This window comes from Oratosquilla oratoria, chromosome 20, assembly GCF_046742065.1.
Source record: "Oratosquilla oratoria isolate Oo_2021 chromosome 20, ASM4674206v1, whole genome shotgun sequence".
Lineage (NCBI taxonomy): Eukaryota > Metazoa > Arthropoda > Malacostraca > Stomatopoda > Squillidae > Oratosquilla > Oratosquilla oratoria.
The window spans coordinates 10,625,827-10,652,488 of NC_134796.1; the positions used below are offsets into that span (position 1 = coordinate 10,625,827).

At 44.3% G+C, this 26,662-nt stretch overlaps 2 protein-coding genes across 2 annotated transcripts in view; both read right to left on the minus strand.

The window, feature by feature from the left end:
• LOC143036100 (uncharacterized) overlaps window positions 1-26,662 on the minus strand; it is a 600,714-nt gene that overhangs the window by 524,440 nt on the left and 49,612 nt on the right. The gene's annotated exons all lie outside the window — the stretch shown is intronic.
• On the minus strand, window positions 6,161-25,043 carry LOC143035996 (uncharacterized). Its single transcript, XM_076203255.1, has 4 exons — window positions 24,557-25,043; window positions 23,788-24,392; window positions 8,052-8,144; window positions 6,161-6,241 (listed from the first exon to the last, which is right to left on the minus strand). The coding sequence occupies exons 1-4, from the start codon at window positions 24,852-24,854 to the stop codon at window positions 6,161-6,163; spliced, it is 1,077 nt and encodes a 358-aa protein (XP_076059370.1). The 5' UTR covers window positions 24,855-25,043.

A 26,662-nucleotide genomic window follows, 5' to 3' on the forward strand; every position in this document is an offset into this window, starting at 1 on the left:
AGCGTTTCTATCCTAAAGGACAATCTCGCGCTGCAGCAATGAGAGAGCAAATAACCTTCTTGCAGATGCAAGAATGTAGAATAATGGCGAGGGCTCAAACCCACAACCACTGGGTCATGGGGCCCCAAGACGCTACTCACCAAACTACCACACTTGTAAAAACATATGGAGATAAGGATGGAGGAGACTGCAAGAGACCATAAAGCCTACACTAGGCAGTTCTTTGTCATCCCTATTCTTATCTTCTCTTAAAATAACCAATTTTCATTGCTCACTACATGATTAAAGTCTATTTCATTCGTTAATCACTGTTGCCTATTTCCTTCTTAAACCTATTTTTGCGATGATATTTCATTCTTATTTATCATTGTTTTCCTTTTGTCCTGTCTTACCAAGCCGGATTGTAAGGTACAGAGGCTACATCGTCCCTCAAGTGGAGACCCATCTCAGCTGCGTCAATAATGGACGAAATAACTTCAAACTTTCAAACATGATGCTACCAGATGATTTCATTCAGTCGTGGGTCCCCCCCCCCGCCCAACACGCACATATACACTGTGCAGCGGGTAGGTTACAACCACCTCAAGCCTCCAGGTCCCGCATCCTTACATCCGTCCTCTGCATTTTATGAAACTTGTGGTACCGATACCCCAAAAAATCCAAGCGTCTCGATGATGGTATCGTGCGGACTATATCGGGTTACATGCCATAAACACACACACGAATGGTCCCTCTCTCTCTCTCTCTCTCTCTCTCTGTCTACCTACATGTCCCTCTTCTGTTTCTCCATAAACAAGGATATAGACACGCACACACACACGAATGGTCCCTCTCTCTCTCTCTCTCTCTCCGTCTGTCTATCTACTGTACATGTCCTTCTTCTCTTTCTCCATAAACAAGGATATAGACACACACACACACACACACACACACACACACACACACATACACACACACACACACACGAATGGTCTCTCTCTCTCTCTCTCTCTGTCTGTCTACCTACATGTCCCTCTTCTCTTTCTCCATAAACAAGGATACACACACACACTTGACAATGATAAGGTCTGTGTTCAATTCCTATTAATATCTGTCAGGCGAAAGAATTTTTGTCCTATTATTATTAACTATGCAAATACCTTTGGACTTATTGTTGTCATGCAACACTCGATTAACGCCCACGATATTTGGAAATATAATCTTTTTTCGAAACTTTATTGGTATTAAATGGATTCAGCTTCTGATATGATCGAAAAAAATCGCCATCAATAGTTTTGGTAACAAATGCAAACAAGATTCGGTTTATTCATGACGAGTGACCAACCACGACAGTTTTCTGCGGCCACGGTCACGTGACCAGATACCAAGACAACAAACACCCCCAGAAAATTCAAGGAAATTTCCGAATAAACTTGAGAGATAGAGACATAAAAACATGATTGTACGTTCAACTGCTCCCAGATAAATGCAATTAGGGTCTCACACCCACACGCACGCACGCGCGCGCACACACACATCCACGAGCACACACAACTTTACTGTCCCCGTTTTTTTTTTTTTTCTCCTGTTCTGGAGGAGACTTGTTTATTTTCCGAAAACTCGCCGAAATGCTAGGCTCAGCCACTAGGCAGCCGAGGATGATGCAGAGGGTTCGGCGACTGGCCGCCACCCAGCCGCTCGTCTGTCTGCAGCCTCCCTCCGCCGCCGCCGTCGCCGCCACCGCCGCCGCCGCCTGCTACCATGGCCAGCTTCTCGACAGCCACCACTTGAGTACAGCTGCCGACCATGAGCTGACCGCAAGCCACCAACTTTCCTGCACTTGTTGGCAGCTGCCAACAGGGGATTTCTCCACGCGGTTAGCGACCAACCCACACTAGCTCGGAACGCATAAAGAAAAGCTCACGATACAATCAGTACTGACGAGATTTTTTTGCCCCTTTCGGTCCTCGTAGCCTTTATCAGGCTGCCGCCACATGATTTCATTCAGCTGAGGGAGCCTCTCATGTGGTTTTAGTCCAAGGAATTAAACTTCTAAGGCTCACTAACCATGCGGGGTTAAATCTGACAGCGTAAGGTAACAGCTGTCAACAACACAACCACCCAATAGATATTATCAATACATGAAGAATGTCTAAGGGCCGTTCTCGAAATAATGACAATATATCTTCAGTATTTGATGATCACACACACACAAATCGCTTACGTCATCATCCAGATAACAAAGAATAGCCGTTTCCATGGTAACACAAATGTCCGCATAGTTTGATGACAACATTGGCCACGTACTCTTGTACTAGCCAACAGTATACCACAAGAATCGTCTCGTCCTGTGAAAGTGATCACTTGCGAGCCAACACCACTACTGACAACATGATCTATCGTCAGCCATTTCACGTTCCACACTTGACAATACTCGTAAGGTTATTTATCACATCCGTTTGCCATCATTTGACAACAGCCAGGCCATGCCGGCAAACACTTACAACTCCTTCTGCCAACATGGTCCTTTGTTGGTCACAGCTGTTTCGAAAGCGGCTAAAGCTGCCACCACAGTTCTCTATCACCCATCACCTCACCGCACTTGCCTGCAGTTGTCAGGAACGTGCCGGCAAGCCAACACTCCAGAGGACTTTTCCAACAGCTGCCAACACCATCACCCAACCGGGGCACTTCCTCGCCTGTGTGTAGTACAGCGGCAGCTACTACCACCACCACCACAACACCATGTGACAACAACCTTTCTCTATCCCCACCCCTTCCACCACACAGGCCGGCACCACAATCACCACAACCGCCGGTCACCGAAGCCCCGCGGCTCGGAGGACGCAGACTCACCACAGCACCACACGGATGACCACAGTCACCATCACAGCACTCCACCACACAGCACGCCGCCACAGCTCCAGCCCCGGTCGCAGACCAGAGGCAACTGGCGGTCTGTCGGAGGCAGCCCAGGCAGAGCGACTGACAGACCGGCAGACACAAACACACACACACACACGCCCTCCCCCCTTTCTCCCAGCGCTTCCTTCCCTCCCCCATGGGCCGCGCGCCGACCCGACCCGCCCCGCCCCGCCCCCAGCGTCGCCACGACCGCCGCCGCCGCCAGAAGGACAACCCGACATGCGGGAGAGAATGGGGCGGAGGTTAACATGAGGTTTGAGAGAGGATGGAGGTTAGAATCAAGTATGAGAGAAGATGAGGGTTAATATGAAGCTCGAGGTTAGCATGAAGTTTGAGAAAGGACAGAGGTTAAGTTGAAGTTTTAAAGAGGATGTAGGTTAATATCAATCTTTAAAAACAACAGAGTTTAAACAGGAGTTTGTGAGGAAGGGAAAGATGGGGAAACGAAGGGAAGACAGAGGGAAGGGGTAGAGGAGAAGAAGGAAAGAAGGGAAGCCTGGGAGGAAGGGAACTTTGAAGGGACTGAGAGGGAATTTTTGAATGGAGGGAGGAAAGGTTGGAGAATGAAACTTGAAAGGGAAGGAGGGAGACTTGGAGTAAAGGAAAGAAGCGCTGGCACTTCGGAAGACGAGAGGGAAACTTGTTAGTGACGAGTGATCGAAACAAAGATGGCGTAGTGTGGAGTGGTGTGGTACATCAATCAATGGGGAGTTTGTGAGGGAGGGAAAATTGTGAGTAATGAAAAGCTTGTGAGGGGGAAGAGTTTGGGCTCTTGTGAGTCATGTGATGCTAATTGTGGGCCATGGGATTCTTGCATGAGGAGGGAGGTAGTGGAGGAGGGGGGGGGAACGAGGAAGGGAGGGAACAAGGGAGGGAGAGAATTCGCGCGGAAGGGAATTTCTCTGGGGTGGAGGGTAGTCTACAGAGAGGAAACAATCTTCGATTTTTTTTTTTTTTTGTTAATTAGAAGCTGCTGCCCAGTTTTGTGTAGTTCAGCCTTAATGGCCCACTGCAGGACCGGCCTGTCCCAGCCTCTCTACCTCACCACGGTGGCTTAATCCGACTTGGTGAGGTTGTATAGATGGTGAGAGGTGCATGTACAATGTTTTTGGCACGCTGGAGTGGCTGAGGTTGTGAATGAAGTTTGAAAACAGAGTAAATCAGCCCATTGATTAGGTGCTAGCATATATACAAGCTACTAAGAAATGGAAAATCTTCATGGGAAAGTACAGTATCTTTATTAAGATTCATTTAGATAAACACCTATGCAAGATGCTGTAATGACTCATTTATTTTATATTTGTTTATTTTTGTTATTGTCTGTTTATTATTTGCTTGATTCTCATTTATTATTAGTTATATGTCAATTTATTATTTACTATTTACCAGTTTGTTTACTATTTAACTATATGCATTTATTTTTATTTTTTATTTCTATCATATATTTTTCATTTATTTATTATTGTTATATTTTTTTCGCATCCGACCTAGTTATGGACCAAAATGTCTCCTGTCGGCATGCTCCGCCTTTGTAATCCTTTGTGGAGATGATCATGAGGAGCGATAATCCTACAGTTGGCGGGCAGCTTGTAGGGTAGCGTAGGCTACCCAAAGTCACTGACACTTACTCTGCAGACGCGATATATAGTAACAACAGACAAGTAAAATTCGTATACGTCACGAATAAAGAATTTTTTTTTTTTCTTTTCATCTCTGTGATCCTCATTAGAAGTACAATTTTTTAATATTAAATTAAAGGTGCACCGTCCATGCCTCCGTCTAGAATCAAGTTTATTTTATTTTCTAAGTTATTTTATTTTTAACAGGTCCCTCTCCGCCAAAGTGGTGCTCTGTAGGACTTTAATGAACCATGCCCTTGGTCCAACTCGCTGGCGGCAGGATTTGAAATTCCATCACCTCGACCTCCGCCACAAGTAGCGACGCTCTAACCCGCTCGGAAGTACATGTATGGAGAAACAAATAAAATAACAACACAACACAGAGGCACTTAGTGTCCCAATGGTGCAGTATGTTCGCTAGGGAAAACGTGTGTTCATGGTAAAGTTTGAAGTCATGCGGGGGCTTGTACAGCTTCGAAACTCCACCCAGAGGCATGTTAACGGAACAAGATGCTGGAAGGGAAGTTTGTGAGGCTTGTCCATGATTCGTGGTTTATGTGTGTGTGTGTGTGTGTGTGTGTGTGTGTGTGTGTGTGTGTGTGTGTGATGAGTTTCACAGAGAAAGAGAAACTTGTGGGATAGGATAGTTATCAATACTAACAACTTGTAGTGACGCGTCACTAGTTCCGTTCTCTCATTCAGTTTTCCCGCGTAATCTGTTTCCGCAAGTCCCGATGTCTTATACTCTGCCAATGTTATTGTAAAAATTGTATTTCACCCTCATCCTAAAAAAAAAAAAAACTACTTTCATCATATTACTATATTCTATTTTCGTATAACGGGCAAGCCTATGTACATACATAAGACTATATTTGCATATGTCACTAGTTCCGTTCTCTCTTATATACTCAGTTTTCCCGCGTAATCTATTTCCGCAAGTCCCGATGTTTTATACACTGCCAATGTTATTGTAAAAATTGTATTTCACCCTCATCCTCGAATTACTCCATATAAAACTACTTTCATCATATTACTATATTATATTTTTGTATAACAAGCAAGCCTATGTACATACATAAATAAGACTATATTTGCATATGTCACTAGTTCCGTTCTCTCTTATATATTCAGTTTTCCCGCGTAATCTGTTTCCCCAAGTCCCGATGTCTTATACCCTGCCACTGTTATTGTAAAAATTGTATTTCACCCTCCTCGAATTACTCCATATAAAACTATTTTCATCATATTACTATAATAATTTTTTGTATAACAAGCCTATGTACATACATAAATAAGACTATATTTGCATATGTAACCTTTTCATCAACATCCACACGAGTGTGCACTACGGTGTAATGACCTTCGCCAATAAATTGATCTTCCCATATAATCAGACTTAATGACCCCATTATGGGTCGATAGCCTTAAAAAAAAAAAAAAAAAAAAAAAAAAAAAAAAAAAATTCTTGCCAGCTATTTCCGAGACATTAAGATTAGTCTCATTACCTCTAGAAAACAAAGTAGGTATCCTAATAGTGCACAATTTAACCATTCAAATGGGCCAAGACTTACGCCAGTTGGTTTTAATCAGGCGAATAGAACCCCCCTACCAGAGTTCCCTTCAGCCGATATTCGTCCCTAGTTTGATCCTAGGACTCGGTCGAGGAAAGCATTTCCTACAGGCATAATGGTTACAACTGCACCAAGTCGAGATCTGTTCTGAAGAAGGCACAGGAGGATAATTATTACATGTAGAGAGTGGAAGGAGAGGATGAGAAAGATAAAAAGGAGGAGGAGGATGTATGGGGAGGAAGAGAAAGATGACGAAGAGGAGGAGGAGGAGAAGGGGCACGAAGAGAAGGAAGATATGTGGGAAAGAGGAGGGAGAGGATGAGGAAGATGTTGAAGAGGAGGAGGAAGAGGAGGAGGAGGAGGAGAGGCGGAAACTGCAGCGATGGGTAAGTTTTGCTTTACCCCGATCCCGAAGTAGAGATTTTACTCTTTGGGACAGGATGGGAAGCCACGTTTTTTTTTTTTTTTTTTTTTTATCCCAAGATGTTACGAGTGGAGAGCTCGTATCGGACAATGCCCAGTGAGGTCGCGCCGGCTATGGGAGGTGTGGGCAAAGCAGAACATGGTGTAGGGTGACATGGGCGAGTCGGGTCGGATCGGGTCAGGGGTGTTGTCTCAGATCGCTTCCCATTTGAGCGTAAAAAAAAAAAAAACGGTGCTAAGAAAACACTTACTATGGTTAATGCGGGTTAGGTTAGGTTTGGAAGCGTCAATATGGGAAGCGTTCAAATGGAACCAAATCGGGTCGGGTCGGTTAGGACATGCAAGCCAAAGCACAGATGGTATGATGGGTGGCATGGAGCAGCGGGGTACACGATGGTATGCAGAGTGGCATGGAGGAGCGGGGTACAGGGTGGTATGCAGGGTTTGGTAGGGCGGCGTCCACCATGGCGAGGACGAGAGGGTGAGGCAGGTCAGGGAGGAGGTGTGAAGTATCAGAACTAGAATTTCAGACCTAAAACCGTTACCACAGAACGACTTTTCAAACCGCAAAAGACGACGACGACGACAACGACAGAGACGACGGCGGCGGCGGCAACGGCGATCAAGGCCACGTTTATTTATTTCTGTAATCGGGTCTTGTCAGAAGTTCCTCACTCCGACCCAGTCTTAATAATATCACCCGGCGCTCAGCTACTGAGCGACGTCATAGGTAATGACGACGACGACCACCAAATAAATAAAAAATAAAATAAAATCATAATAATAGTAAATAATAATAATAATAATAATAATAATAACAAAGGATCTATCTTACAGTTCTTATTCAGTATAAAGACAAATAATTCCATATGTCTGAGTGGATCGATTTACTGCCCGCAGAAGGGTCCCGCTCGCTACGAGGCTTCTTCAAGCCAGGGGTCCCGACCCAGTGGCAGCCTAAAATCGCCCGTCCCCTTCACCAGAACAAAGCCTATATAGAGGGTCGTCATACTGCTTTACTTGAAGACGGCGACCGCCTATTGTCCCACAGATCCTACGTTCGATCTGTTCCGTGAACATCACTCCTGTGTGGCATTCAGTCGCCCTACTATACATTCTCTTGAACTTACGAGCACTGGTCCAGGGACCATTCCCGAAATGAACGAGATCTCACTTCACGAGAGAGAGAGAGAGAGAGAGAGAGAGAGAGAGAGAGAGAGAGAGAGAGAGAGAGAGAGAGAGAGAGAGGGAGGGAGAGAGAGAGAGAGCCAGAGACAAAAAAAAGAGAGAGAGAGAGAGAGAGAGAGAAAGAGATAGAGAGAGCCAGACACAGCGAGAGAGAGCCAGACGCACACACACAGACACAGCGAGAGAGAGAGAGAGCGAGAGAGAGAGAGAGAGAGCGAGAGAGAGAGAGAGAGAGAGAGAGAGAGAGAGAGAGAGAGAGAGAGAGAGAGAGAGAGAGAGAGAGAGAGAGAGAGAGAGAGCGAGAGAGAGAGAGAGAGGGGGGGGGGTACTGGAAGGTGACTCGCACCAGATCGTCGATATAGCACATTAGCCGGACCGCCTCAACACAGTGCTTCACTGTTAGGATTTCGCGTTTGATCGCCACACGATCTCGTTCAGCCTGAGGGGCCAGACACCTTCCTCAAACAAATTTTGGGGGGTTGGGGGGAGGTAAGACACCCCCTCCCCCAAATGATTGATATCTTCTGGCGACACCTCAAACAGATTTTGTGCAAAGCGGAACCGAATTGAAGAGATTAAACCAAGCAAAGGCCCCCGACCGACCGACCTGGAGACTTGCCCCTGCGCGCGGTGTATATATGTATTATATATATATATATACATATATACATACACACGTACACAGTTCCCTATATACTGTATATGCATAAACCAGAATAGCTTAGAAATTGAAAGACCAAACTAACGTCATATTGGATTTCAAAACTATATACGATAGTTGGAAAAGGGACAGGACCCCATGAGTTTAGCTTCTTCCCTGTAGAGGTTAAACACAGGCATACACACAGTGAAGCTGGGGGCTCTACACACGAGCGCGCGCGCGCGATACACAGGGAGTCTGAGACTCACCAACATCCGCTCCTTCTTCTCGGTGAGGTGGTCGTGCAACCCTATACCGGATCATAAGTGGAGGACAACCACCGGTTGACCACAAAGCCATCTCAAGGGCGAGCTCCACCCAGAGCATTCAAGAGCTCAAAACAAATTGCAATTTGTGTAGGAGAAACAGAGAGAGATAGGTACAGAGGAGGTTTTTTTTTTTTAGCATTGTAGCGCTTATATGACTAACGCACGTGTGCGAATTTTCATATGCACACACTATACACGCACATAAATACACACATATATGCACACCCATACATACACGAACACACCAACACGCACACCCACACATTGATAGCGCAATCGGTTAAGTCACTGTCACTTGTTACGTGCTAGCGGAGGTTCGAGTCCTTAGCTGTACCACGTATCAATTTCTGCATGTATGCCTCCTCGAGTCTTTCGGTGTTGATGTCTTAGAATTGAAGTGAATTGTGGTTGATAAATGTAAATATGTTCACCGGGACCCATTCAGTGTTGTACAAACACACACACACACACACACATATATATATATATATATATATATATATATATATATATACACACGTACGCACACGGATGAACACACAACAGTATAAAAGGTGGGACAAAGCTAGAGCCAAAAGCAAATTAAAAACGAAGTATGATAACGGAAAAAAGACCTTAGAAATGTAGCTCAATCCTTGAATGTTACCACTAGTTAAATATACTTAGGTAAACACACACACACACACACACACACACACACACACACACACGAACGCCCGCATGTATCATTTCCAGTACCCACGCACTCCGCATGAGCGCCACCGCAGTGAATGCGGCGAGTTGCCGCAGGTTGCGGTGAGGAGGTCTGAACCCTTCGGTAGCTACTACACACACCAGACGATCTTATTCATCAAAGAGGAACCTTCGACACTCGGAAGTAACAATCCCTACACACTTCGATCCAGATCCTTGGTCGTTCATCACAATTTTTTTTTTTCGATTACATTCTTGAAGATTTAATACCCACTGACGGGATGCATCCTACCCCAGCCTAACTCAGAGTCTCAAGTGCATCTTTATAATCTTTATTCTGGCTGCCGCCCGGTGGAAGCCGAGAGAAACCTTTGGCAGACAAAGGTCACAGGACGATAGAGATGGTGGTTGTGGTGGAGATGGTGGAGGTAGTAGCGATGATGATGGTGGTGATAATGGATGGTGATGAGTGGGTGGTGACGATAGGTGATGGTGATGATAATGGTGGTGATAGTGATGATAAGAAAGTCGTGGTGGAGAAAGTGGTGGAGGCGGTGATGATGTGGTGGTGGTGGTATTGGTGGTGAAAGGTCCTGATGTGCTTACACGTATATGGTAAGCCAATCACTAGTTGCCTCAAGATTTTCAGATTAGAGAATCGAGACCCCACGTTTGCAAGCAACGGTCCTCATAACCTCCCAACAGATCTCTCCGAGCAGAATCGTTTGACTGGAACTGTTTCTACGTCACAGGCTCGGGGAAGGAAGAGATCAGTCGCCGGTTGTCTCCTCTTCTTAAGAAGAAAAAAAAAAAAAGCGAAATTGATGGAACTTTGAAGCGAGGTTTTGGATTAACATCCGGAAACCACACGCGCACACACGCACACACACAGACACTGACACACACACACACACACATACACTATCATATGCTGCTAAAGTTACAAGACGTACCACGTAAAAACAAGCGCCGCAAACCATACACTACAACCTATAATACAAAACACACACACACTATATATATATATATATATATATATATATATATATATATATATATATATAATGACAAATATAATACCCTCAACAATGAATGCACACGAACACCAGCTCTTGATGGCCTGGGCTAGTGGCCGTCATCAGTACCCGCCAAACAGCAATCGGACTATATTATGCAGTGATATGGGGGTTCAATGCTCCACAGCGGGCGCAATCATGAAAAGAAGATTACAAATGATCAGGAAGATTTATGACATTTGAGGACGGGGCGTCAGCCCACTATATATGGATCATGACAATATGCATATATCATATATTTTATATATGTACATGTATATGTATATATGTACACACACACATATATATGCAAAATTACCAAAGGAGAAAAGAGAGTGGAACACTGAGGACTTTCGTATATTACATCCCCAAACAAATTGTTATTCGTCTTAGTATATAATATAGGAAAGTATTATCGGCATATTTCTTTTCTCTGGTGGTAATTTTGTATACTTTTTCACGGTGATGTGAAACTAACACACACACACACACACACACACACACACACACACACACACACACACACACACACACACACACACACACACACACACACACACACACACACACACACACACACACACACGTCATAAGTGTCTGCACCCAAGGAAACTTTCTACGACAAATGTCGGTGTGTCGACGACAAGATGTGGGTCAAAGTTCGAACCTAACTACTCCTGGTGCCTGCTACTTCCCTTGGTGACAACCACAGTCGCGGTTAAGTGCACCCAGGCGTAAGCACCTCACCTACTGCCGTCAATCATTCCTCTTTTCCTTCCCTTCCTTCTCTAAAAAGCGAGTTCCCCGTCTCTCATTATGACTCACTTCCTTACAATTGCTGGAAGACCAGTCTCACCCAACCCATTTCCTTTGGGTTTGGACATAGGATGCACCGTCCCTGATGACTATATCATCCACTTATATGTATGTGTGTATATATATATATATATATATGTGTGTGTGTGTGTGTGTGTGTGTGTGTGTGTGTGTGTGTGTGTGTGTGTGTGTGTGTGTGTGCGCGTGCAGCAAAAATAACTTGAGTAGGTGATTCAGAAACGTACATATCAGTGCAAGGAAAACGAAAGACTGAAAAACCAAACATTTTCGTCTATAATGAGTTTCTAGGAACATGGCTCGTATGTATGTATGTATATATAATAATACATACATATTGTGTGTGTGTGTGTGTGTGTGTGTGTGTGTGTGTGTGTGTGTGTGTGTGTGTGTGTGTGTGTGTGTGTGTGTGTGTGTGTGCGCGCGCGTATGTGTGTGTGATTGTCGATTGTCATGTGTTGTAGTATATCAGCGTTCCTATCCTCATGGATAATCTCGTGCCGATGTCGTGGTTCATCTGATATTTCGTGCATTGCTTTCGTTAGTCAGAGGTGGGTACATAAGTGTGTACACACACACACATATATATATGTATATATATATATATATACACACATACATACACATAGACGTGTGTGCGCGCGCGCGCCAGAGCACATGTAGTGTATATGCACGCACAGACATGCAACGCACAGACTAATCTACAAGAACATATATTTCTACGACGTATCTATTCTGAATACCCCAATAAATAACTTCCAAGAAGACCTGCGCGAGCTCGCTGCCCCCCACCCCCCCAGACGCCCACTTCGCGCGCGAGACGGAAACGCGTCTGGATGTCTGGGGCACTTGGCTCGGAGCGGCGAGGCGGAGGAGCACGCGGCTTCCGCCAACAAAGGCTACGCCAGGTCAAGTGAGGTCAGACACAAAGAAAAGGACTCCATGGTGACCAGGATTATGATGAGAGGCAGGTCGCCTGTCTAATTAGTCGGAGAAAACTAAGTCGAGGACCATAAACGAAGGAAGAAAACAAAGAATTTTTTTTGCTGGAAAACAAAGAAATCATGTGCTGGAAGCGGACAGGTCCGGACCATACACTACAACCGAAGACAAAACAATAGGAAAATGAGCACACCAAAGAATAGAAGCTTCTATAAACTATGAAAGGTGGTTTGGACAATGAGGGCTGTTAACTTTTTTTTTTTTTTTTTTTTTAGGGGGTGGGGGGGCAGAGAGAAGGCACAAGACAAAAAAAAGGGGCAATTTTAGGTTACATGCCATCGACACCCATTGCATTTTTTTTTATTTGTCCAAGAAAAGACTTAATGCAGGGACATATTACAACTGTTTTAATAAACAAGAGTTTATCAATTCTATAAATCCCTGATGAGCGAAACACCAAAGAAATCGGGTAACAAAGAACTGAGAACTATGATCCAGACGGGTCGAGTTGTTCCCATTTCGCCTAAACTCCCACGTGGAACTGATGAGAATGTAACATATCCTAATGTCACATAACTTGACGTAAAATAACATAATGCAACGTAACCTAGTATAACCTCAAGGTAATTTGGCGAAATGCAATAATGTAAAATATCATTTGGTGAAATGGGAAAGTCAGCCTAAGGCCGGCTACACACGTGCTGTTTAAACTGACAGTTACAACTGTTCAGTTATAACTGTCAGTTGAAACTGCACTTGTGTGGGTATCTCAGTGATATTGAGATAAGGGTCATTTACACGGTCAAACAGTTTGACAAACCCGGTTTGTCAGACAAGTGTTTGAAGTGATGTTTGACCGTGTGAATGGTATATTTGGTCGTCAAACACGTTTGTCGAACGTGTTTGACAACCAAGTACCCTATTCACACGGTCAAACATCACTTCAAACACTTGTTTGACAAACCGGGTTTGTCAAACCGTTTGGCCGTCTGAATGCCCCTTTACCCACACACGTGCAGTTTCAACTGATAGTTATATCTGAACAGTTGTAACAGTCAGTTTAAACTGTATGTGTGTGGCCGGCCTTATGATGATCAATAACTATGGCACGCGGAGAACTCCGCCGTCTAGCGACGTACGTTCCCGAGCGTCCCGTGGTGCCACGTGCCACAGTCCCTCGTGAACACAAAGGTCCAGGGTCGATTCCAAACAACTACTTGCACAAACTTACAAGGTGACGACGGTATGGTGGACAGATAAGATTTATCCATTTATTTTGTTTATTTCTTATTTCTATTTTTATCTATTTATTTATTTTTTACCAGCAAAGGAAAGGTGACGGATAGCTCTTTTATATAATTTTCCTTCAATATATTTAATTTCAACTTATTCCATTCTAATTCCCTGTTACGAATTCCACAACAAGTTTTGGGTCTACCAGAAAGAACCTGAAGGAGTTGCAGCCCACGATTCCCAAGATGAAACAAAGAAACGCATCCTGGGTAACACAGAAACCAGTTCCGACTGGACACGAGAAGCCACAGGCCGGCTACGCATAAACGGAAAAAAAAAAAAAAAAAAAAAAAAAAAAAAAAAATATATATATATATATATATATATATATATATATATATATATATATATATATATATACATATATATATATATATATATATATATATATAAATCAAGGACTACTATTATACTACTATAATAGTATATATATATAATAAAATAACAATATAAAAAGAAATAATAATAATAATAATAATAATAATAATAATAATAACGAAAACAATAACGTTGATACTTAAAATAATATAAATAATAAAATTAATAATAAAATTAATGATAATAATAATAATAATAATAATAATAATAATAATAATAATACAAAAGGAACCTCGGGTGACGCCAGCACAAAACGTCTTAGTTTCTAACTCCGTCGCAAAAGACGCGTAAAGACCATAGACGGCCCGAGAGGACAAAGATCGCGGGTTATATTGGGCTACAGTATCAATGTTGACAAAAGACCTTTTGGTCCATTACGAGGTCCGATACAGAAGAAAAGCAATAACGAAACAAACCCCAGGCAGTAAATAAACAAATAAATAAATAAATAAAATACAAATAATAAATAAAAAATTAGGTGCTTAATCTCGTGATTTCTAAAGCTTAGAACAATGTCTGTTCATGTTACCCTGTCATCAAAGCCACGCCCCTCTCGTAACTGCATCTCCTTATGGTGGGAATAAGTTCCACCCAAATAAAAATGCATTACCATTCCTGGTCTCGCTTCACTCAGGGCGATGCAAATAAAGACTGACGACAAAAAAAATAACAGTTATTAGTCCCTTAAAGGAGAGAGAGAGGAAAATATATCAACCAATCGACTGTTGCCTCAGGTTCCTCTGACCGGATAACCGCGGCCTCCCGCCAGCCGACAACTGTCCTTGGATCCTCCAACTGGGAAGAAACTTTGTCACCGGCTAGTAGGAGAGGGGATAAGTCGCCGGTTGCCAATTCTCCTTTATGTAACAAGATAAACGAATAAAAAATAAATAAAATAGAAATACATTAAATGCAGGACCCTCACGACGGCTGACACAGGGATATTAGTGTGTGTTCTAGAGTTAGGGAAATAGTTCATGCGTGACAGTTAATGTTCCGAGCGCGCTCCGAATGCTCTCAGATGAAGAAAGACACCAAATTTCAACACGCATAGCGCTCACGTCACAATGCTCGTGTGCAGCCCTCTGCGGGTCCGCGGACCCCCATTTGAGAAACACTGATCACTGATCTAGAAGACCCAAGATACCAGAGGAAGTTTCCAATTTTGAAAAAAAAAAAAAAAAATCTAAACACTGGAAACTTCCGAATTCTGGAGATTCTCTCCGACAGAAAGAACTACGTGTGTATTGTACAAACGCGTGTGGAATACAAAGCTCGTTTCACACGTATCGGCTTTTTGCCGTGCGCCGGCCACTACACGACGTCGTGCTTTCAAATAACAATGGGTGTCTATGGGACGCTTTCACACGCGGTCATGGTCGTGTCGTGTGAAAGCGTCCATAAACACCCACGGTTATTTGAGAACATGACATCGTGTCGTGGACGGCGCACGGCGAAAAGTCGATACGTGTGAAACGAGCCACAGGCACCTGCTGAAAGACGGCGCTGAAAGCAGGACCCCCCCCCCCCCGGAACACCATTAAACACAAGAAGATACGAGTCCGGGACGGACATCGAGTACGGATCTGCCTAGTGTAGGCCTTATGGTCTCTTGCAATCTCCTTCATTCTTATGTTCTTTTGTATTAAGAACAATCCCAGAAAGATGAAGCCCAGACAGTGGAATAAAGAAAACAAAACAAATAAAACGAAAGAAATAAGGAAAAGAAAAAGAGAAAGGAAGGAAGGACAAAGAAACGAGAGTAAAACGAAGTGAAAGAGGATACTATAATGGGGTTACACTTTATTACAGAAATCAGAATCATCTCAGGGGAAAGGGGGAGGAACGAGGAGGACAGGAGAGGGGAGGAGAGGAGAGGGGAGGAGAGGGGAAGGGTAGGAGAGAAGGGACGCGATGGGGAGAGGAGAAATGGAAATGGGAGAGGAGAAATGGAAAGGGGGGAGGAGGAAAGGGGGAAGAGGAAAGGGCAGCAGAGGGGCGAGGGAGGAGAGGGGAAAGACGGGAGAGGGATGAGAGGGGAAAGGAGGGGAAACGAAAGGGAGGAGAGGGGAAAAGGAGGGGAGAAGAAAGGGAGAAGGGAAAGGGAGGGGACAGGGGAAGGAGGGGGGAGAAGGGAAAGGGAGGGGACAGGGGAAGGAGGGGGGACGGGGAGGAGGGGGGACGGGGAGGAGGGGGGACGGGGAGGAGGGGGGACGGGGAGGAGTGGGGAGAGGAGAGGGGAGAGGGAGGAGAAGAAGGGGAGGGGAAAGGGAGGAGAGGAGAAGGAGACGAGAGAGGGGACAGAGGGAGGTACGGGGCAGGGGGAGGAGTGATGATAGGAAGGAGAGGGGAGAGGAGGGAGAGGGGAGAGGAGGGAGTGGGGAGAGGAAGGAGAGGGGAGAGGAGGGAGAGGGGAGAGGGGGAGGAGGGGGGACGGGGAGAGGAAGGAGAGGGGAGAGATGGAACAGGGGGAGGAGGGGGGGCAAGGAGAGGAGTGGGGAGAGGAAGGAGAGGGAGGAGAGGGGGGGAGGGAGAGGGGGAGAGGGGGGAGGGGGAGGGGGGAAAGGGGGAGAGGGGGGAAAGGGGGAGAGGGGGAGGGGGGAAAGGGGGAGAGTGAAGGAGTGGAAGGGTAGAGGACAGGGGTAACAGGCATATAAACGTCACCTAAAGAAACTACCTCCCAAGACTACTCTTCCATTAGTTACCAGGCGAGTACGTCTGACAAAGCGGCCCAGATTTCCTGTAATCATAATTTATGTGAAAACTTTTGGGAATAAAAGGCTGCCATGCCAAAGGCACTACACGCGCGCGCACGCACACGCACACACACACACACAGAAAGAGAGAGAGAAGGGGAGGCCCCAAGGTGACGGAGGCGAAGGCTTCGGAGAGGATGGAGATGAACAGTTCTGGATCTCAGCCAGACGAAGCGAGCTCGAACCCTCGAACTCGAGAGAGAAGGCGACAGCGGATGAAAAAAAAAAATAATAATAATAATAATTACTACTACTACTACAACTATGGAGTGACTCACGGCGTGTGTTTGTGCGTGCGTGCATGTGTTACTGCTGTGTGAGAAAAGGACACACGGCTCCAGTCCCTTGGAGGACCAGGCAATGTTACCGCCGCCAGTGGTCCCGCTCACGCCTCAATGCCTGCCACTCGCCCAAGCTGTCCGGTCATACACACACACACACACACACACACACACACACACACAACAACAACAACAACAAAAGTTCTACAAATTGATTCTCATTTGAGGGGAGTGGAGATAGGGGAAGGGGAAGGGGGAGGGGGAGGGGAGTGGAATGAGTGGGACGGGGGAGTGGAGGGAGGGAGAGAGGGTGGGAGTGAGAGAAGTTGAAAGGTAGACAGAGGAAGAGAGATAAAGGTTAGAAATAAAGGAGAGAAAAGTGAGAGAGAGAGAGAGAGAGGGGGGAGGGGAGAGAGAGAGAGGGGGGAGGGGAGAGAGAGGGAGAGAGAGGGAGAGAGGGGGAGAGAGAGGGAGAGAGGGGAGAGAGGGCGAGAGAGAAATACTACATCTCATTGATGAGACGGTAATTACATCACTCAGGAACCACCGACAATGGGAAAGAAGGGGGACGGGGGGAGGGGGAGGGGGAGGAGGAAACGAAGAAAGAAGAGTGGATGTGAACGGAAGAGTTCGTGGTGGAAGAGGGAGAGGGGGAGGGGGAGGGAGAGGGGGAGGAGGGGAGGGGGGAGGAGGAGGAGGAGGGCAACAGGAGTAGGGAATATAAGGAAAGTGGAAGGGAGGGGAAGAGAGCTCTAAGGAAGGGAAGGAGAGGGAAGCCACTTACGCTTGGACTGTTGTTCGCAGATAGTAACAGTCAGTGCTGGAAATGGGAGTGCGGGATTCGAACCCACAATTAAACGAATACGAGACCAACAAGCTTCCGATGACGAGGCGAGGGGAGGGGAGGGGAGAGGACAACGTAGGCGCGCGAAGGGCAAAAATCATCACAAATGACTCGATCGAGTCCGAGGAAAGAACAAGTAGGGACGAGTCAGAAGGGAAATGAATATGTAAATTGGGTTATTGGAAGAGGAGGAGGAGGAGGAGGAGGAGGAAGAGACGCAGGAGGAGGAGGAGGAGGAGGAAGAGACGCAGGAGGAAGAGGAGGAAGAATTCGAGGAGGAGGAAGAGGAGGAGGCGGAGGAAGAGGAACAGGAGGAGGAAGAGGAGGAGCAGGAGGAGGAAGAGGAGGAGCAGGAGGAGGAAGAGGAGGAGCAGGAGGAGGAGGGAACGGAGGAGGAAGAAACGGAGGAAGAAACGAAGGAGGAAGAAGAGGAGGAGGAAGAGGAGGAGGAAGAGGAGGAGGAGGAAGAGGAGGAGGAAGAGGAGGAGGAGGAAGAGGAGGAGGAAGAGGAGGAGGAAGAGGAGGAGGAAGAGGAGGAGGAGGAAGAGGAGGAAGAGGAGGAGGAAGAAGAGGAGGAGGAAGAGGAGGAGGAAGAGGAGGAGGAAGAAGAGGAGGAGGTAGAGGGGGAGGTGTGTGTGTGTGTGTGTGTGTGTGTGTGTGTGTGTGTGTGTGTGTGTGTGTGTGTGTGTGTGTGTGTGTGTGCGCGCGCACATATGTTCTATTCACAATACACTTCTGCGCGGCGGACTCTCACCGCGGCTTTGTCCTTCTTCGACTTGAAATTTCTTAATTCGCGGGACTCTTGATGAAGCCAAGAAACCCATTTGGATATTGGCGGCTTTGTCGGACTGTCTAGTGCGTTACAAGGGGAAGAGAGCTGGGGAAGAGAGGAGAAGGGAGGGGAAAGGAGGGGAAGGGAGAAGGGAGGAGAAGAGAAGAGAGGAGAATGGAGGAGAAGAGAGGAGACGAGAGGAGAAGAGAGGAGACGAGAGGAGAAGAGAGGAGAAGGGAGGAGAAGAGAGGAGAAGGGAGGAGAAGAGAGAAGAGAGGAGAGAGGAGAAGGGAGGAGAAGAGAAGGAGAAGGGAGGAGAAGAGAGGAGAAGGGAGGAGAAGAGAGGAGAAGAGAGGAGAAGAGAGGAGAAGGGAGGAGAAGGGAGAAGAGGGGAGGGGAAAGAAGGGAGGAAAAGGGAGGGGAAGGGAAAAGATAGGGGAGGGGAGGAAAAGGGAGGGGAGGAAAAGGGAGGGGAGGAGAAGGGAAGGGAAGGGAGGAGAAGGGAGGAGATGGGAGAAGGGAGGAGAAGGGAGGAGAAGGGAGGAGAAGGGAGGGGAAGGGAGGAGAAAGGAGGGGAAGGGAGAGGACAGGAGGGGAAGGGAGGAGAAAGGAGGGGAAGGGAGGAGAAAGGAGGGGAAGGGAGGAGAAACGGAGATGGAAGAGTAAAGGCTCTGAGTTGCCCCCACCCCCCAAAAAAAGTAAATAAAGTAAATACACTAACCAATTAACAAATATGACAATGAACGTCCATACAGCAAAATAATAATGATGATAATGATAATAATAATTATAATAATAATAAAATAAAAAGTAATTGACATTACGACATATTGCTCTGAAGCATACAGTACCCAATTGAATATTAAAACACATCGATCTGCAATGCACTCCATCACCTCTAATGGAAATTCATCCCATTCCCTTACTAACAACGCGATTGGCGAAGTTGTTTCTACCTACTCCAATGTTAAATCTACGTCCTGACAACTCGAGGCCATAATATCCCGTCTGGTTGATATTTACATTATTGGACTCGGTTCGAATCCCCCCATTCAATTATTTCTTGCTGACGAGATGACTGGATGGAACAACCGAGATCATTTCTGTACTCGATCGATCGTCTGGCGTACCGCAGAGGAGCCTTTATTACCTCTGCTGGTGAATTAATGTTGGGAGTCGGAGAGCCCTATCTTTTAATGGCATATTGACTTTGCTCGCTCAAGGATGGAGGGGCCCTTCCAACAAGCTCAAACAAAGCCCGTGGGAGTGATACTTAAAAAAAAAAAAAAAAAAAAAAAAAAAAGATAAATAAATGAATAAATAAAATAAACAAATATATACAATAAATACAATAAAATGATAATAAAAAATAAAATAAATAAAAAACAAAATAAAATAAATAAATAAATAAAATCCCCTCAACTCCCCACCGCCCCCCCCTTTCTACTCCTTTACATTTAATTTGTCTGTGTATTCAATTCTAATTTCTAATAATTCAATTCTAATTTTCATTTACTTCATTTATTTCTTATTTATCTTATTTCATTGTTATTACTACCTATGCATTCTTTATTTTTATTCAATCTATTTATTCATTTAATCTCCATCCATATCTATTCATTTATTTATTTTTGGTAAAAAAATGCCGCCCCCCACCTTTTCATTCCTTTCCATTTAATTTATCTATTCAATTCTAATTTCTAATCATTTAATTCTAATTTCTATTTATCTATCTACTTCACATTTATATCTTATTATATATTTTATTATATTATATATATCTATATTATTCATTATATTATATTTATATATTTATTATATTTCATATTTATTATATCTTATCATATATTATTATATATATATTACATATTATATATCTTATTTATATCTTATATTCTATTTTATTGTTGTTACTACTTATGCATTCTTTATTTTTATTTAATCTATTTATTTATTTAATCTTAATCTATAACTATTAAATTAATTTATCTATTTTTGTTTATTTTTGGTCCACATGTTACAGTAGAGTACAACTGTTGTTCTCCGTTGAATTGAATAGATTTGGGGAATCTGAGTTGGGGAACCAGTAATGGGACAATGATGGGCTAATTACTGGGGGAAAATACATTATCTTTTACGAATTTTTTACATTTAATTTGATATCTATATCTGTCAGAATTGTAAAAAAAAAAATATTTCTTAACCAATTACAAGAAAAATGCATCATGTTTACCTTGACTGATAAAAGTTTATGCACGAGAACTGAATAATTGTTGACTGGAAACCCGCTACCCCAAAGGCCGGCAACGATCCTCCTATCTTCCCAAAAATCACTCAGGTAAGAATCTTTAGATTGGTATCTGTGTTGTATCAGATTGGGACTTTGTCACTAACTGAAAACAGTAAGACGGGATCAGTCGCCGGTTGCCAACTCTCTTATGTTAAAGGAGGAAGAAACACCATGGAAGGTGAAAGTGAGTTTGTTCCCAGTCCGGTGACCAAATGCCAGCCCCTCGGGACTGCACATTGAGGTGGAGGTGGAGGTGGTTAACTGGTTTTGGAAAGGGACAGAAGGGAGAAGATCCTCTCTGCCGTCCGTTTTGCGGGACCACCACTCACAGGTAACCGCCATTCACGAAAGAAAGACTAGTAAAGATGTACACCGATTCTTATGCAGGAGTTCCCAGAGATGCAAAACACTTTACGAGGGTTATGCAAAGAACAAGGTTGAGAAACGCTGGACCCTTGAGAAGACGTTTCCATCCTCCCAGTGTCCCAAGTAGATCTTCTGTCCCATGCGACTCGTTGCGGCTTCCAACAGCAACTTTCTTCTCATTTCTTGTTTCTGCTCTTTACATTTATGGTGGCGGGGATGAATAAGAGAAGCATGGAGACGAGTAGATGGAGAAGGAGGAAGAAGAGTGGGAGGAGGGGGGGGAAGAAGGAAGAGGAGGAGTCCGAGGAGGAGGGGGGAAGGAGGAAGAGGAGGAGAAGGAGAAGGCGGAAGAGGAGGATGGAGACGAGTAGGTGGAGAGGGAGGAAGAAGACGAGGAGTAAGAGGAGGGGGGAAGGAGTAAGAGGAGGGGGGAAGAAGGAAGAGGAGGGGGGAAGAAGGAAGAGGAGGGGTCCGAGAAAGAGGGGGAAAGAGGAGGAGGAGGAAGAGGGGGAAAGAGGAGGAGGAAGAGGGGGAAAGAGGAGGAGGAGGGGGAGGAGGAAGAGGAGAAAGAGGAGGAGAAGGAGGAAGAGGAGGAGAAGGAGGAGGGGGAAAAGGGAGGAGGAGGAGGAGGAGGAGGAGGAAGAGAAGGAGGAGGAAGAGGAAGAGGAGGAGGAGGAAGAGAAGGAGGAGGAGGGGGGAGAAGACAGAGGAGTACGAAGAGGAGGGGGAAGGAGGAAGAGAAGGAGGAAGAGGAGGAGGAGGGGGAAGGAGGTAGAGGAGGTGGGGTGAAAGAGGAGAAGGAAGAGGTGGAGAGGGTAGAGATGGATGAGAAGGAAGAACAAGAGGGAAGAAGAGGAGAGAGAATGAGAGAGAAACAAGAGTGAGAAATACAGCATCCTTGCAGGAACACCTTAAACGTGTAAAAAAAATAAAAAAATAATAAATAAATAGGAAATAAACTCATCTGCTGGGATTCGAACCCCCGCCAGAGCGTAATGCTTCTTAAAAAGCGAGGACTGTACCGCCTGTACTACACTGACCCTTCAAAACAGAACGAATTAGTTCATGGACTAATCATTCTGCCGAGGGCACTCGTGTAGAAAATAAATAAATAAACAAACAAATAAATAAAACTACGTCATCACGTGACCTCCATCACCCTCACGCATGAGAGGATGACAAGGAGAGGGAGGCGTCGAGGTTGAAGAAAGGGTCCCCGAGAAACAGGTTAGGCCTTAACTCGAGTCTCAAGTGTTTACTAATATTTACAAGAAGGACCGAGCCGAGAAGGAGGGGCAACCTCCCCCTTGAGAGGTGGTGCCAAGGTGTATCCACCTTATTCTAAAACGCCGAGCGATTTGGGGGTTCGGAAAATTCATCACAAATATCGACCGTATTCCCTCTGGGATTGAGGACCTGTTTCGCGTGTTACCGTTACCCCCGTGAACACGATGATGAATTGTGATCTTATTTTTTTCCCCGGGACCTAAACCTTGCAGGTGGGCCGGAACTGTTCATAATACACGAACGCAGGAGAGACTGTGTATCCACAGCATGATGCCAGTGCAATAACGATACCCGGAGGAAGCCGAGGTCAGGATTCGAACACACGCCCGAAATCCCCACGCGGTTAAGATACGATTTGCTTGGTGCGATTACACTGTACAACAAATTTCAGGATTAAGAAAAAAACATAGTTCTCATGTGCGTTTTATTATGAAGTTCAGTGTGCTGAATTCAAATTTGATAACAAAAATTTCATGCCACGTCGCAATTTTTTGTAAATCGCTGTTTTAATAATTATGCAATTAATAGAGATTTCCAAGGTTCCATAAATGTATTTTGCTCCCAAAGTCAGATTAAATGTCTTCATTGTATTTATTTGATTAATATATAATGAATCGGCATGTTTGTTAGCTTTATATGATGTATTAACCTACAATCTATTATTTACTTCTTCTTTTATAAGACGTCTCAGGCGTGTCACGCTTCAGGTTCCAACAGAAGTCAGCCAGCATAGCAGGGCTCCATTTTCCCTTGTACCTGTTTTCCATTGACGCTATATCTTGATGGAACTTCTCTCCATGTTCATCACTCACATCTGCTGTATTCTCTGGGAAGAAGGACAGATGAGAATGAAGAAAGTGTATCTTCAGTGACATATTGCATCCGAGATCTTGGTAGGATTTGATTAGCCTCTCCATTTTACGCTCTCGCTGGGACTCCTGGTGCTTTCCCAGAAGCCCTTTGCATACATCTTTGAATGTATGCCAGGCCGCTAGCTCAGGTTCATCCATTGTCGCCTCAAAGTCCTCATCATTTATAAGCTTGCGAATCTGAGGGCCTACAAATATACCCTCTTTAATCTTGGCGTCACTAATTTTAGGGAAGATCCCTTTGAGATACTGGAAACATGGCTTGTTATGTTGCAGTGCTTTGGTAAATTGCTTCATTAGGCCTAGTTTTATATGCAGTGGTGGCAAAATGATTTTCTCCTTCTTAACTAGTGGCTCATGAATTACATTATGGCATCCAAGCGTCATAGATTCCCAAAGAAAGCACATAAATTTGGTGTATCCAGTTTGTAGCCCATTAAGTATGGCTACTACTTTCAAGTCTGCACAAATTAACCACTCATGCTCTTTGTAACTTATGCGGTCTAGAATAAAAGCAAGGTTCTCATATGTCTCTCTTAAAATGACTGAGTAAGCAACTGGAACTGAAGGCATGGTGTTCCCAATGTGCAACAGAACTGCTTTTATGCTGTAAAGGGATCCATCTATGAATAGCCTCCACTCATTGGGTTCATAGGACAGCTCAAGGGCACTGAATAGGCCTCTGATATCATTACAATAAGTCAAGTTGTTTTCCAAAGTGAAAAAATCCTGTAGATTTGCAGAACGCTTCCTAAATACTGTAATTCGAGCTTCTTCATCCAACAGGTGCCATTGTTGCAAACGTGAGGCCAGGAGTTCACTCTGTTGCTTAGTAAGTGTTAGATCACGAACTAGATCATTGAGTTCTGGTTGGGTGATGAGGTGTTGTGTCGTATACGTTGCATCTTGAGATTCTGAATCGTCTGAGTTGCTCGTGTCATCGCTTGGTAGTTCAGAGGGCGGCTGTGGTACAGGAATATCACTTGAATGTAGAACTGGGCGAATAGCAGACTGAAGATCTGGATACACGATAGATTTCTTGCCTTTTCTGTTGCGACCTGCAGGAAAATAAAATAAAATCAGACTAAAAATGGATACTATTGGTTGTGATCACGTGCAAAAATAGTGGAAGTGCAACTTATTATGTATTTCGATCTTTTTTATTGATACATCTCTTGAAAATATATATAAAAACAGTAAAAAATAAACACTGAACACCCACCTTTAATATCCGTTAAGTAGCAATCTGTTGAGTGGTCCTTTGGCTCCCTCCAGACCATTGGTACGCCAAACATGAGGCCAGTCCCTTTGCCTTTCACCCAGGCAGAAAGGGAACTTGTACACCTGACACAACATATGTGAGGTGCCCAGCTTTTGTCCTGGTCACCCACTTTACATCCAAAGTACAGCTCATAAAGTTTCTTTACACGTTGAGTCAACTGTCTCTTGTATTGCCTTAATATAACTGATCCACATATATAACAAAACTTGTCTGGCGAATTCTTGCATTCTCTAGGCATCTTAACTCTGTATCCTGTTAAGAAAAAAAAACCACATAGCTATGTGAAAAATTATATAAATGGTAAAAGCAACAAAAAATACCGTTCAGATAGACATTGCGGGCACTGCTATTTACGAAGAACTACAGGGTCACAGAAAGAAACGGATGTTATATTCGTGATCTACGCAAAAAATAACTCTAGAAAAGGATAGTCTCATTTCCGTTTTTTTTTCATTGTTATACAGTGTTATTAGCCTAAAGGGGCATTTAGACGGCCAAACGGTTTGACAAACCCGGTTTGTCGAACAAGTGTTTGAAGTGATGTTTGACCGTGTGAATAGGGTATTTGGTTGTCAAACACGTTCGACAAATGTGTTTGACGACCAAATATCCCATTCACACGGTCAAACATCACTTCAAACACTTGTCTGACAAACCGGGTTTGTCAAACTGTTTGACCGTGTAAATGGCCCTTAATACCATCACGGCCAATGGCGGGTGATGCGTTGGTTAGGTTCGGTTAAAATCATCAGCCTTGTACTTTGCAGCTCGAAGCAAAACAGCCCCAATCAAAAACAAAGAAACAACGCTCAAGACCAGCATTTCTCAACCTTTTTACCCTTGGGTAACCTTTAATCAAAATAAATTGCATGTCATTTTATTTTCATCATAATAATAGGTTAGATAGGATGATGTCTATATTACATTATTACAATAACCAAGAATATGTCGTGCGTGTTTAATTATATTACGTATATGAAATTAAATAAAAAATCAAAAGTGCATTTGCTTATCTTACTTGTTCTCGCGGAACCTTAGGGTTCCGGGGAACTCTGGTTGAGAAACGCTGCTCTAGACCAGTGGTTCTCAAACTATGGGTCGCGAGATCAATTGTGACGAAAAAAGTTTGAGAACCACTGCTCTAGACAATCATTTGACGACCATCATTGAGCCATGAACGATCATCGTTGAGCGATAATCACACCTAGCAAAACGTACCTTTACCAGACGCGCGCTACCCCTGATGTACGGCGGGCCCCGATGACGTGTTTTGAGTTTTCTGTTCCTCCGACAGACACGGAATTTCGTGCCGCTACGGAGGACGACCACGGACTGATTGTGTTCAATAAAATCGCCTAAAGTCATCCACGTGGACGAAAGAGATCAGACTAAGCTTTTCTTTCAGCCTTCTCCCTCCGCCCTCCATCACCCTCCCTCCAGTCAAGGGAGTTGAAATCGTCCCGTGGTTAGAAAACTCTGTCAGTGTTCATAAGGTTGAGGGTTCGAATCTTATCCTATGGACTTCCGCCCTTACGTTTTCTACAGACTACTACTTCGTGGGCGAGACGATGGCACGAAGTAGACGAAAACCAAAATAAATGCATAGCACCGTTCACAAGAACGTAAGTGAAAATGACCCAACAGTTTCAAAACTTTAATGAGGTAAAAAATAAATGCAGAGCATCATTAAAGCTATGATCTGTTCACGAGAACGTACGTGAAAATGACCGAACAGTTTCAAAACTTTAATGAGGTCAAATAAGAATCATCGTCCATGTTTCTTCAAGCATTGCAAAAAATGACCAAATTAATAAAAATAATAAACAAATAAATTAATCAATAACATCCCCTTGATCTCGCACTGTACTTACTCAGATCTTCCCCTCTTATCTTCCATCTCTACTGACGACTTTCAAACTCCTTACCTGCAAAAGATAAATAAAAAAAATAATTAAAATAATTGACAAGTGGAAGCGAGACAACGGCAAAATATAACACATACATGTAAACACTTTCATTGTGACTCAATGGGGAGGAACTCTCGTC